Source organism: Leuciscus leuciscus (genome assembly GCF_965113295.1).
Source record: "Leuciscus leuciscus genome assembly, chromosome: 9".
Lineage (NCBI taxonomy): Eukaryota > Metazoa > Chordata > Actinopteri > Cypriniformes > Leuciscidae > Leuciscus > Leuciscus leuciscus.
The window spans coordinates 12,313,182-12,327,149 of record NC_138733.1 but is presented as its reverse complement, the minus strand read 5'-3'; the positions used below and the strand labels follow the sequence as shown (position 1 = coordinate 12,327,149).

General features: G+C 35.1%; 3 protein-coding genes across 3 annotated transcripts in view; 1 reads left to right on the top strand and 2 right to left on the bottom strand.

The window, feature by feature from the left end:
* The window catches only part of LOC309507059 (uncharacterized protein), a 275,228-nt gene that overhangs the window by 46,033 nt on the left and 215,227 nt on the right, over positions 1–13,968 (bottom strand). The window lies entirely within an intron of this gene.
* LOC309507119 (uncharacterized protein) lies at positions 134–2,525 on the top strand. Its single transcript, XM_082181256.1, has 6 exons — positions 134–200; positions 296–413; positions 651–755; positions 1,025–1,210; positions 1,482–1,658; positions 1,863–2,525. The coding sequence occupies exons 3-6, from the start codon at positions 707–709 to the stop codon at positions 2,078–2,080; spliced, it is 630 nt and encodes a 209-aa protein (XP_082037382.1). The 5' UTR covers positions 134–200; positions 296–413; positions 651–706; the 3' UTR covers positions 2,081–2,525.
* Positions 7,029–11,315, bottom strand: LOC309505788 (uncharacterized protein; the record flags this gene model as incomplete). The annotated part of the gene is made up of 8 exons (XM_082179246.1): positions 11,302–11,315; positions 10,958–11,175; positions 10,672–10,840; positions 9,815–10,117; positions 8,458–8,517; positions 7,949–8,008; positions 7,494–7,553; positions 7,029–7,117 (listed from the first exon to the last, which is right to left on the bottom strand). The coding sequence occupies exons 2-8, from the start codon at positions 11,171–11,173 to the stop codon at positions 7,029–7,031; spliced, it is 957 nt and encodes a 318-aa protein (XP_082035372.1). The 5' UTR covers positions 11,174–11,175; positions 11,302–11,315.

Genomic DNA, 13,968 nt, shown 5'->3' with positions numbered 1-13,968 from the left:
GCATTACATCTCTCTTAAATTAAAAATCAATTGTCAATGCGTGGATGAACTGCAATACCATGAGCATTAATGGTACTTTCCTCCATCACATCATTTTGTTGTTTAAAGCCAGGAATGATATGCTAAGTGTCCATGCTATTGGGTGGAACCGACGGAAGTGGGAAGGCCTTCATCTTGCCCTATCCAGCAGATACATCAAGGTATTATGTTATGTCTGAGTTATGTATACTAAGCTTTTCATGATTTTCCTCACTTTTTAAGATTGCAAAGTCAAAAATCTTTTTTTTTACACCAGACTTTGAAAAAGGCTGAGGCTGAATCTCAGAAACTGGAGGATTTGAGCAGTGAACTGGGGTGTCCTGAGAACATCGTGCATCAGTGGGTACATGATGTCAGACAATGGGCTACTGACGGTACAGTATTTTATGGACATTCTTCAACAACATGTAGTTTACTAATACTGCAATTTTATAAGTGAGAATCTTTGCCATGTATAAGGATTAAGTAAGGGGGCGCTGTCCTGTTTTTGTTTGATATAAACTTGTGGGCTTGTAAACTCCTTTGACACTGTTAACAGTGATTTTGGGCTCTAAATGAACTTGAACTTGCAAGACATAATAGTTTACTTGTATTATTGTTGTTGCTTTAAGATTCTGTAGGTACCAGATGTGATGACCAACATAACCTTCAGAAATCAATTGAACAAATGTTTCTTGGTGTTCATCAAAAAAAAGCCAGCCTTTATAATCACACTGGTATGTTGAAAACTCATCTAATATTTGTGTCTTTTTTAATACTTGCAGATGACTTATGTGGATTGTTTTGGTATTATAGTGTTTTTAGGTCCTTCATTTTAAAATGTCTTCCTTTTAATGTTAGGCCTATTATGCCTTTTAAGTCATTTGATTTTATTACATTTTGATGTATTAATTCTTAAGTCAGTTATAAGTATTTCATGTAACTTTCTTATATCTGTATACACATGCTTGTGCATCATGTTTTCTGTGTTTTAAAAATTTTATAGACAGCAACAAAATTCGACACTTGCGTCGAAGAAAATTGTGGGAAGAGAAGAGAAAACTCCTGCAAACAATCAAGCTCTACAATGAGCAGGTGCCAGATGAGGAGCGCATCGTTGAGGAGAAGGTGGAGAGCGGTTTCTCCGTGGGAGGAGACAGTCTAATATGGCCGTGGGAAGTGCACAGCAGTGGTAAGTAGCAATTTCTTCTACATACGTGTGTGTGTGTGTGTGTGTGTGTGTGTGTGTGTGTGTGTGTGTGTGTGTGTGTGTGTGTGTGTGTGTGTGATATGTTGTATATGCTACTGTAAACATATGCCACATTTTATCTGATTACATTTATATTACATTTTTGCACTCTGTACCAGTATATGGGATGTTCATACACTACTTGGGTTTTGCCTGCTGTTTAGACTGTACAGGTCAAATTTTAATCGAAGGGATGTTATTTGTGTGACTTCAGAATCCAGCAACATCCTCACCAAGAAGAAGATTTTTGATGTGTACATGTCAAAAGTGCGGCTTCAAGAGGAAAAGATCATTGTGATGAGGGAGATGAGACAGCACTGCACCTATCTCAGAGAGCTGTCTGGAAACATAAGGACAGTGATATCAGAAATGTCTTCTGGCAGAAACAGTGGTAAGATGCTAACTTTTATTACATTCTTGCTGTAATGCTTTTGGGGATCCTATAAAACCCCACTCAATTTGAGATCAAGTGTTACATTATGGATTCCTTGTGGCTGGATCTAAATGGTCTGTAGTTCTTTAGTAAAGTCAGTTAAAGAATAGCTCAACAACAATGGAAGTATTGTCATGCCTCGCTTTTCATTTTTCATTCTAGGCAGTTTAAGTGAAGAGGGTCATCGCGGGCTCCTGTGTCTCCTTCAGAAAAGGCTTGCAGATGTAGAGGAGAAGTTCCAAGTCGTTTGCTCAAGTTACAGCCTGGCTTTAGGACCAAATGCTGTTTCTCTGCTGGAGGATGGGCCCGAGGAGATACCAGAGGACCATGAAGAAGTTGATTTTGAGAGTTCAGATGACAGTGATTTTGAGGCAGTGTAAATGAGTGCTTCTTAACTGGTCGGATGCGTTTAGACTGCGTGCGTGTCAATTATGACTGGACTGCAGGTGTGTTTCAAGGAAAACAAAAAACTTTTTTAAGTGTAATGGATGTCTTATGCAGTGCTTTTATTGTGGACTATTGTTACCTCAGTTCACAAAGAGCAGGTCGATTTTTAAGTTTCACCTCTGATGTTTCATGGACTATTTCTACAGTCAACTGTGGTGCTAGAGCTTGCGAATGACAACAGCCTCTTGCAGTGGTGACTTTCCCAAGCTTTGCCCATCTCATCTTGTCAACATAATGACCTTTACTGTACAAAAATGTTACACTTACATTAATGTAATAGTTTGTTTGTTTTATTCACAGTGATTGTGGATACTTTTAGAATGAACCATTTACTGTACATGTCACTACATTAAATACTTTCCAGAAATTACTGATCAATACCCATAGTTGAGTCTTTCCTGTTGTTATTACTGCTGTTATCTTGCCAACAAAAGGAACTAATTTACCATGGCATTACTTAAGGTAACTATAAAACTGTGTTGTACATGCATGCAAACTAGTTCATGCTGAGCTGTTGTTTTGATTTTCTCTGTCTTCTTGAAAATAAGATATTCAATTACTGATTTTTTCATTTGTATCTTAACATTGTATGCCAGTTGTACACGGTATATTACACAGGGTGTGTAATCGCACAAAATACAATTTTCACATGCTAATAGTCAAGTAGGTATACAGTTATGTGTTGTATAAATTAATTAGTAAATTATAGCCATAAATAAGATAAGTTCTTCATTATCTTGCTGCATAACTTCGCTCTGGATAAAATAATTAACACTAGACAACTGGTGTTGTAAATATCAGCTTACAATTATAGGGTATTTGCTTTAATTCATGTCTACCATTTTATACATGCATATATTTATGTATGAATGTCCTTGTGGTCTTTGTATCACATATAACTTTGTTCTTTACATAAATAAATAAAAAGTGCTATGTAAATAATGTTATTTTTATCATTATTGTCTGTGTAAAAACATAAGTTGAAAATATTTAACCTAAAGAAAACGAATAGAATAGGTTCATTGGAGACTCTAAAATTGCCCTAGGTGTGAATGGGAGTGTGAGTGGTTGTGTGATGGATTGGCGACAAGTCCAGTCAGAGTGTACCCTGCCTCTCCAAAATGGCGGCGAAAAGTGCCTGCATTTCAACATGAAAACACAAATTTTAATAAAGGATGACATATTTTTTTATTATTTGTTGGCAATATCAGTTATTCATATTTCTTTACCTAACAAGGTTTTTTTTTTTAGGTTTTTTTTTTTTTTTTACTTCTTCCATTTCTGTGGTCAGGTTACGCGCCTGCGTCATAACGGTTACCTTAGCAACTAATATGAATCTCCCGAAACAAGCAGTTTTAGCTAATAATAATAACCATAAGACGATGTTTTTGGTCTGAATTAATACAACACGTATTATGCTTTTGCAGTAGCATGTCTGTTAGGAAGTTACTTTATACTATAGTTCTTTTTGAAACCCTACTTACTTACAACCCCAGTTTGCCAACCAGAAGAACTACATATTTAACGGGCTGTCTATCACGTTGTAATCTGCTGCAACAGGGAATTGTAGTTTTATTTTTGTAAATTACTAAAACATGTAAATGGATGTCTGGACTATTAAACTGAGAGTGCACTCATGGGTATGGGTGGATGTAAAACACAGTAGTTTGGTCAACATTTTTAATTATAAATAATAACTAGGTGAGATTCAGTTTTTACAATTTTTGGTGATGTCCCCTATTGGTGATTGCACCAAACGGTAGCCCTCATGATGGAAGAGTTCAAGAGCTTTATATAACAGTTGGTGTCATCATTGTAGCCCATTCAGTTGCTGAATTATAAGACTCACAAAATGCATCAATGTCAAAGTTCAGAGGTCAATATTTCAAAGCAGGAGCCAGGTACAGCCTTCAGATTGCAATGCTGTTACTCGGCTGATCAAGACCTTTCCGGTGATGTGTTTGGTTTAATCATATGACAAAATAAAAAAAATCACTCTGCCCACTCAGCCCTTGTGTCATGCATGCATTTCAAAGACACATGAAGTGGTCTAATGTATAAATGTTAATTAAAATGTATTTGTTGGACACAGTTGCCAAATTCATTAATGAAATGTTTATTTTGACTTATTTGAATCACAGATGTCACTGTGGGCCTCTTGGAACTTTTCTTTTTCACAAACCCTAACCTAATAAAAAAGTGTTTCAGAGTGATCTGATTTAATATGAATTAAAATACAGAGGTGAGTTACATTAAAAATCATTATAGTCCATCCTCCCATCCCATACTTTTATAGTTCATAATTAAGTGTTTTTATGCTGTGGTCATATGGCTAAGTGACTTCAACCGTCATCCAATTTACCTTACATATGTAATTATATTACACTTCCCATTGCAAGAGCAATACAGTAATTAGATTTACTAATTACTTTTGTGTTACTTTGAAATCTCACACCAGCCTATACCACAAGCAGAGCAAGATACCAAATCATGAGGTCTGATTCAGGGTCAGTTTCACACACAAAAAAAACACATATTAAAACCTGGTCCTTGACCAAAAGACACCTCAGCTCTCATGATATTTTTCAAAAGTCCAGAGCTCAAGTAATTGAAGTAAAGATAATTTGATTACAATAGTAACTGTAATGTGATTTCTAAGATTATACATGTAATCCTGTACATTACCTTGTTAATGAAAGACATCTGTTTGCAGTAATCTTAGTAAAAGTAATCTATACACTGTTGTAATAACAGTGCCATCTGAAGAGGAAGGGGAATCCAGGGACAGCTCCATCCAGGACAAAAGTAAAGTCACAAAATGTATGTCATAATGACACAACACATATGTACAATGCTTTATGAGGTCACTGACACACTTTTAAAACTATTTTTATTGAACAAAACTTCACAATGTGATTGGTAGGACTTGCAACAGTTCACATTATTTTTAATTATGGTACAATTACTCAACACATTATGTAATGTAGTTTTACATATATTTAAAACATGTATTTGTTATTTCCCAAATTTGTCAATCTTTATGTAAAAAAGCTTTGTATAGTTGTATAACAGGTTGCCATTTAGAATCATGGTGCTGTATGCAAAGGCATTTCCATTGTTTGACAGATGAAATGTGTAGGCAAAATATGTGATCAATTAATTAGTGTGGATGATTGATATGTTTCAATAGCCCAACACTGACAGGACATCATGTATTATTCATAGGAGAGACAGTATGGTTTCTATATAGAGAAAAGTTAAGGACCAAAAGCTACGAATGTTTATTTTTTTATAAAACTATTCTCTGAATAAATTCCCATATATATTTTATGTTGTCTTGGATGCTCATATAATGAAGTGTACAATTCAATAAATAGTGTATCTGAAAATAAAGAACAAATTCATTCCTCAATGTTTTATTGATGAAAGCACAGTAAAACAGAGTGCAAAACATGAAAGTATTAATACCCAATACAAAGTGCAAAATGAAATACACCTGAAAGAGGCAATGAAAGGGTCCAGTCGCAAGAAGCGTTTATTCACAACAGTAAGAAAGAAAGAAAGAAAGAAAGAAAGAAAGAAAGAAAGAAAGAAAGAAAGAAAGAAAGAAAGAAAGGCAAACTATTACAAAAAAAACATAACAGTGCTCCAGCACCTTCTTGGGCACCTGATGGGAGCACTAACAAGTGTCCATATCCGCTACCCACTCCAATGGCCACTTCTTTCCACTATAACACAATAAGGAAATATGCAATTAGATGTTTTGGTTCTGCAGATGAACTGTAGACACAAAGACACACATTAAGACCCCTGTAGCCTTTTTTCAATAGCTGTTTTAGTGGGGTTTCATTACATCACAGTAGGCTAATGCTAGTCAACTACAATGCAATGAAAGCCATAATTGTTATTTTAAGACAAGAAAATCCTATAATCTGTTATGTTTCTGACATGAATCACTGTTTGGTGTGCACAATACTCACAATAATACGTGTTTTACATTTTTGGTAGGTTTATCTATACTTAGGCCAACTGCTCAGTTTTAGAGACAATTCTATTTAAACAAATCAATTTTTTTTTTTTTGTAACTCATAAATGAGGAATGTGAAGTCCACATTTTACTGTAAGACAACATATGTGACAAATGAAGATCACAAGCTGACACTAAATATATTGATCCAGTTATTAAAGGGATAGTTCACCCAAAAATCGGTCCCCATTGACTACAATAGTATATTTTTTTCCTACTATGGAAGTCAATGGGGACCGAGATCTGTTTGATTAAAACATTCTTCCAAATATCTTCCTTTGTGTTCAGCAAAACAAAGAAACTCATACAGGTTTGGAACAACTTGAGGGTGAGTAAATGATGACAGAATTTTCATTTTTCAGAGCCACCATAACAACTTTTTGGACTGAAGTTGTTATGGTTTTGGACACCACCGTCACCAAAACACCAAATGAAAGCATATACTGTATTTTGGACGAATGGAGCTCCCCAGATTTCAGAGACTTAGAGAATCTATGCCAAAGAACATGAAACTCTTCTGGTGGCACGTAGTAGCCCAACACCTTATTAAGACACTTTGTGTTGGTTATAATAATATATTTATGAACTATATAGACACATCTTACTTTAATCTTACCTAACATATGTCAATAGTTTGTGCATGTTAAAATTAATTGACTATGTGTTACCCATGAGAAGTCGTACATACCAGAGTTTGCATGGCTCCCACTCCACTTGCTTCCATTTCTGGCCCTAAAAATAGTGAGACTTTTTTAGTTTCAAATATTTGCCATGTTTAGCAGTTATACCAATCACCAATACTTTTTCAAGACCATTACACCAATAAAAGAACATTATGTAACCTGTATAGTGTTTTAGTGGTATTTAACCTTGATAACTCTGTATTTGGCAACCCTCTTCACAGGGTAATAATCCTGGCTCCCTGTCACTGTATGTGGGCATTCTGAAAAAAAAAAAAAAAATTACATTCACAAAGCTTAACACTACAGAAAGCCATTATATAATGATAAGTGGTTATTAAGCTATCATGGGTTGTACTTAGTTACAGTTTTCATATTGTAGTTATTATGGAACAGAAGTTGTATTGAACACTGGTAATTTACTGTAATCAACACAAAGTTTAGGGTTGGGCAGTTGTGATAAATATATAGGCAAACAAATACAAGTTAAATCCATGAATTCAAATTAATCTCTATTGTGCTGCCTGGGAATTGTTAATCACTTTCTCATAGCAGACTAACATGCTTTTGACTGTGAAAACCAAAACCAAAAAATGTTTTACTTTCTGACTATGTACAGTATACTGTACATCAACACACCTTTCCTTTTATTTGGCCGCACAGTAGTGGGAGCAGGGCAGCCTCCTTCCACAACTTCCACTGTCAAACAAGGTAATAACAACAAATTTAAATGATTATGGTGTAATATTTGCAAGGGTTTGAATCTAACAAAGAGCTGTAGAATATGATGTGTAGGACAGGACATCTCTGCAGCAGCGCAATATTTAATTTAAAATGGTATTTTAACACAAATTTTGCCTTTAACAAATATTGCACCTCCTGTGATTTGAAAATTGCAGTAGGCCATATTGCGATTTCGATAAGATTTTGATTAGTTGTTCAGCCCTACTGTTAAATAAACAAATGAACATATGCATTTGGACATCGACCAAACCTAATAGGCCACAGCCAAATGCAAATACAGCCTTCATGAAGACTCACAACCATTAATATCAATCCCAATGTATGGATTTACACACAGTACATCAACACACCTTTCCTTTTATTTGGCCGCACAGTAGTGGGAGCAGGACAGCCTCCTTCCACACCTTCATCTGTTAAATACAGAGAACATTTAAAATATGTTAAAAAAAAATGTTGCATCCATGTCAACCAGTTTATAATAAAGACTGGACTTTATTTGTCAAAATATTTTTCTAAGGTGAGAGAGAGACCTTTAAAAAGTGCTCTTTAGACAGACCAATTTCGAATAATATAACCAGGTTTCCTACACATTTCAAAATTCCAGACTTTTATGTAGGTTTTTCAGAACATCTGAAGATACATCAGAGATCTGAGTACAAATATCTAGATGTTTATGTACATGAATGGTTTTAAAATCCAACTATTAACATGTAAGTTACTTTCTGACTATGTATGCTATTATGTTGCCAGATAATTGCAATAAGACTGTAGCTAGATACTGCAGCTCATACTCATCAATTTTGTGGCATTCAGTCCACACTCCTATACAGAAAGCTGGACAAACAGTACATCAACACACCTTTCCTTTTATTTGGCCGCACAGTAGTGGGAGCAGGGCAGCCTCCTTCCACAACTTCATCTGTTAAACACAGGGAAACATTTAAAATATGTAAAAAAAAATATTTAAGCACAGTTTATAATGAAGACTGGGCTTTATGTCTTTCCATGAACAACTAAAACTTTGATTCAGGAATTGAAGGGAGCATACAGTGAGCACTTGATACATAAATTATGCATTATGGGTGAATTATTCCTTTAAGGATAACCAGGTTCTGCCATTAGCAGGCTAAAGTCGCTGAATGACTTTACCAGGCTAAAGAGGCTGAAAATAGCCTATCATTCAACAACTTTATAACCTTGAATAGACAGTTGATGTTGCAAATCAATTTCCACCAAAGTGTCTATGGGAATTAGGGTTGCACGAAATTGACAAAATGTTATATTGGAATATTGATCATGAATATTGTTATAACGATATTAATTTAGATATTCTTCAACATATGTAAAAACACAAAAGTTCATTGGCCCCATTTCTGATATTTTTCGCCTCCGATCGCCTCTCTCCACAAAATAAACAAAATATTGCATACTTTCTGCAACATTTTCATATGATGTTGCACAACGTGATATTGCAATAACAATAGTGAGTCAATATATTGTGGACCATGAATAGGAAGACACCAAAACACCCAAACAATGTCCTAAATATGGGCAAACACAGGCATTACTGAAGTAATGAAGTAATGACAACAGCAGCAGTTCATGGAATTTGATGAGAGGTTCTAATCATATAATCGTTTTAAAATGTATATACAGTGGTGGCCAAAATCATTAGAACGGTTCGATTTTTTTATGTTTTAAAAGAAGACTTCCGATCTCCAAGGATTTATTTGATCCAAAATACAGCAAATACAGTAATATTGTGAAATATTTTTACAATTTAAAAAAACTGTTCTCTATTTGATTACATTTTTAAACGTAATTTATTCCTGTGATCAAAGCAGGATTTTCAGCATCATTTCTCCAGTCTTCAGTGTCACATGATCCTTCAGAAATCATTCTAATATGATGATTTGATGCTCAAGAAACATTCATATATATTTTTTTTTCCGCATTTATCCGAAGCAACTTACAGTGCACTTACAGGGACAATCCCTCTGGAGCCCCTGGACTTCACTGCCTTGCTAACGGACACACTATGTAATTTATTATTATTATCAATGTTGAAAACAGTTGTTTAATCTTTTTTTTAGGATTATAATAATAATACATGTTTCTGGACTCTGAATTTGTTTACAGTTTCACATTACACAAAGTAAGAGAATGGTTTTGTGGGGCTTACAACTTATTTTCAATACAATTTCAATTTTGCTTACCTTTTTCAAGAGAAACTGGGGAGGCTGCTGAAGGTTCTTCTGGGGAGTGGGGTCTTTTCCCCAGGTTCTGGGATAGCTGCGGTGGTTGTACTGAGGGTGCTAAAAGGGACACTGACTGTCCAATTGGGGACTTCGGTGGTTCAATAAGTGCTGCTGGGGGTCCCGTTGGAGCTGTTGGGGGATTAAGCAGGGCCACTGTTTCCTGTTGATCTGGTGTGACCATTGGTGGTCCTGTTGGGGGTTCAACTGGGGCTGCTGATGAAGGTTCATTAAGTTGTTCTGCAGCAACTTGTGGGGTCCAGCCTACATTGTAGAAGTACAGAATTATTAAACATTGATCAACCTTTTTCACAAATTTACGTCATTTTATAGAACAAACATCTAATCGATTAATTTAAGGGGAAAAAAACAACAGTAGAAATAATCGTTGGTTGCAGCCGTAGTAGCAAAAAGAGATGTATTGTGTATAGACCTAACAAGTGCTGTTCTACCAAACTACTTCTACCAAGCAGTATTGATTTAATAGGTGAATGTTCTTAAGACATGTGATGGATGTTTGAGTTAGTCTGGTGGTTGACCAATTGTGCCATTTTTTTCTACTGGAATTTTGTATTTAAAATTATAGCATGGCTAATTACCTTGTGTTCCAATTCAATGTCATAGTTCGTTATAAACAAACAAATAATAAAATATAGGCTATCGTGAAGTTACTCTGCTAGGACCAGTTTAAATTGTAAGCGAAAACAATCAATGATAATCTGAATGATCTATTAGTCAAGAGAAGGCAACCACAGTCTTACCTGTGACAGCATCAAATACAGGACATTTAAAAAAATCAAATAACAGAATATTCTTACCTTGAATAACAATATCATACAGGCCCTTAATTCTTTCGAGGCATGTATGTGATGTCACATTCAGCTGACAGCGGGGTGCCAAAACCTCAGACACCCAAGCATTCGGCTGTTTTCCAGGCTTGGACAAAAGTAAAACCCCCCTTAAACCCAGTGCCTGCAATTTTTCAAGCTAGAAATACAAGGACACACACATACAAAGTAACATGTATCATTTTAAAATATATATAGCAACATTTGGAAAATAACCTGCGTAACCTGCATAAAAACAATGAAAGCAATCTCATACCAACAACACAGCTTCATCCTGGATATGAGAGGTGGTCCGATTTTTTTTCTGCATATACACCCAGCTCTCCCTCTTCTGATCAAATTTTTTTAGTTTTTTTTTTAGCCTCAGCTTATGTGGCTGTTCTTCCTTACATGTGTTGCAAGTTTTGCAGGCCACATTCATTTCTGCATGGCAAACCATACAATTTCGCCTTGTTGACCCTTGACCTGGCATTTCTATCATAGATAGAGTAAGCGGGAGAGAGTGACAAAGACACAAAAAGATTTTGAGAAGTACTTCACACAAAGTATTTCACACAAACAAAACAGGACGAGATTTAAATTTAAAAAAGCAATACTTACTTGAAGACACCAGGCTTCTGGAAGAGAGGAAGACAATGTGACAATGTTATTAACGACAGCTTGTTGTACGACTGCATAAAATAAGAGAAAGAAATAGTGGAGATTGCACACCACAGAACAGAAAGTACACTGGATACTGCAAAATTTGGTATTGATCCGATACCAAGTAAATAAAGGGTTCAATAACGCTGATACCGATACTTTTTACTTTTAAAAGCATGCACTTTGGGTTGATATATGAGGTGAATACATTTTCATGACCTCTAAAATAATTTGTGATTTGTGCTCTCGATGCGCCTGTAATTAGTCATGTGTATGGTTACCGTAATAAAACCATTGTTAATTTTTTTAAAGGGCTGCCAGTGTTGTTGTACCCCAATCAAAGAGTATAGAAGCCAAAGAGGCGAAACTCTGTTGTGTTATGGGTAACAGTCTGTAGATGGCGCTGCGGAGGCGCGTCCGCCATTATGGACTGAAAGCTGCTGAAATCGTTAGCGCCAGTCAATGGCAAAATCAATGCCTCTTCTCTCACAAAAAGAAAAAAATACAAAAAAACGTCTCATACACAAATGCACACACAATAGATGGTGGTGTCTGATTAATTACTGAGATCTTGCCACCACTTCCATTTTAGTACTGTTTATAGTTCATGTGTGCACTTGCTAGATTGCACATCTTTTTTGTAGCCTACCTTTCCGCCTGTAATAGGACATTCACAGATTGTTTTTATTCTTGCCATTGAAACGTTCACTGTGTGCACTTTCACTGAAGATGTTGAAAAAACAAGTTGTTAATATTTTTGTGATATTCTATGTAAAAGATTAACTGTCTTTAGAAATGTTCATTTATAATTGTATTTATTTATTTATTTTTCCAAATCATATGGTGATGTTCACTAATTTCAAAATCAACATTTGAATACATTTCTTATTACTGTGTGTCTGCATATATATTATTTCATGAATTTCTGTTATTCATATAACAAGGAAAATGCATAATAGAACATAAATATTGATAGATTAAAGGTTTGCAGTAATTTTATAATTGTATCTTTGCAAACCGTAAGTGGTAGGCTAATGAAGCCGATTCGGTGGGGGACATACCCTTACGAAAAAGTACTATAGGAATCTTATAGTATTTTGGGACAAAATATTATAGTAATCTTATAGGAATACGAGCCGCTATAGTATTTCTATAGTAGTCTTATAGTCCTTCTATAGTAATATTTTGTCCCAAAATACTATTTTCCTAAGGGTAATTAGGCCATGCATAACCAACACATAAACGTAACATTTTCTGTCATTTAACGTCGGTCATCCTCATTAATGTATTTTAAATTGTTTTCATATTTAGATATGACGGCCAGAAAAAATTAAGTTATGTTAAGTTTTTGTTATGTTAAGTTGGTTCAGTGCCATTGACTCCCATTATTTTTCGGCGTTTTCCTTCAGTTTTCAGTCCATAATGGCGGCCGCGCCGTCACGTCATGGGGGCAACTGTTGCTATGGAGCGTTCTATTGAGTTTCGCCTCTTGGGCTTCTATACTCTTTGCCCCAATAGGTAAACCTTTTGCAAATTAAAAACTACATTTAAAAAAATGTTTTGGACAGTGAGAGATAGAGTAAGGTGAAAGAAAAATAAAGAATAGAGTAACAATACTTACTTGAAGACAGTGAAGCTTTACAAGAAAGAAATTGAGATAGAGATAGAGAGAGAGCGAGAGAGAGAGAGAGAGAAATAAAAATAGAGAGAGTGTGTGAGGAGAGAGGCAGTAAGAGGAGTATAGGAGTGGCTCTTAAAAGAGCCGTTGGTTTTTTTATGACGAGATACAGGTAGCGGTAACAGGGAAGGATGGTAGGTAAAAACAGGAGCTGTTGGACAAAGGAAAACAAAAACATAGTTAATTCTCTTGCAGAAAGGCTTCCTGGATTTGTATGGTTACCGTAGTAAAACCATTGTTAATTTTTTTAAAGACTGCCACTGTTGTACCCCAATAGGTAAAACTTTTGCACGTTTCATTCTGACAGATTTATTAACAACAATTACAGAACATAACACAATCCATTTGAACTTTAACGATCAATCAAAATAAATTTAATTGCACAAACTAGCAAAATTATAGTAAATGTTACATGTTACATGCTAGTTTTCATGTTTTCAAGTTTGGGGTTGGTAAGATGTTTAATGTTGGAAGAAGTCTAATCTGCTTACCAAAGCTGCATTTATTTGATAAAAAATACAGTAAATCTCTGTAAAAACAAATATTGTGAAATATTATTGCAATTTAAAACAATATGTTAAAATGTAATTTGTTCCTGTGATCAAAGCTGAGTTTTCAGCATCATAATTAGGACAGCATTTACATGAAATATACATATTTGTGTAACAATGTAAAAGCCTTTACTGTCACGTTTAATCAATTTAATGCATACTTTCTGAATAAAATAAATTCGTGCTAAATAAATAAAATTACTGGTTTAAAAAAAACACCCTAGGATCGACATTTTTTATGTGTGGATAGATCCTTTAGAATAGATAGGCCTACAACATCAGTATCGATATTTCAGGATCGAAATCCGCGCATATAAGTTATCATCATCATCATCAACATCATCAACAAGCAGCGGGGTTTATCTAAAGTTACTTCCCATCGCCCATAACAACTTT

Bases quoted from the DNA above. Each gene is read 5' to 3' on its own strand.
- LOC309507119 (XM_082181256.1), top strand. From the start codon at position 707: ATGTTTCTTGGTGTTCATCAAAAAAAAGCCAGCCTTTATAATCACACT. The intron at 1,211-1,481 runs GTAAGTAGCAAT...GTGTGACTTCAG, and splicing joins GTGGGAAGTGCACAGCAGTG to AATCCAGCAACATCCTCACC. The intron at 1,659-1,862 runs GTAAGATGCTAA...TTTTCATTCTAG, and splicing joins GTCTTCTGGCAGAAACAGTG to GCAGTTTAAGTGAAGAGGGT.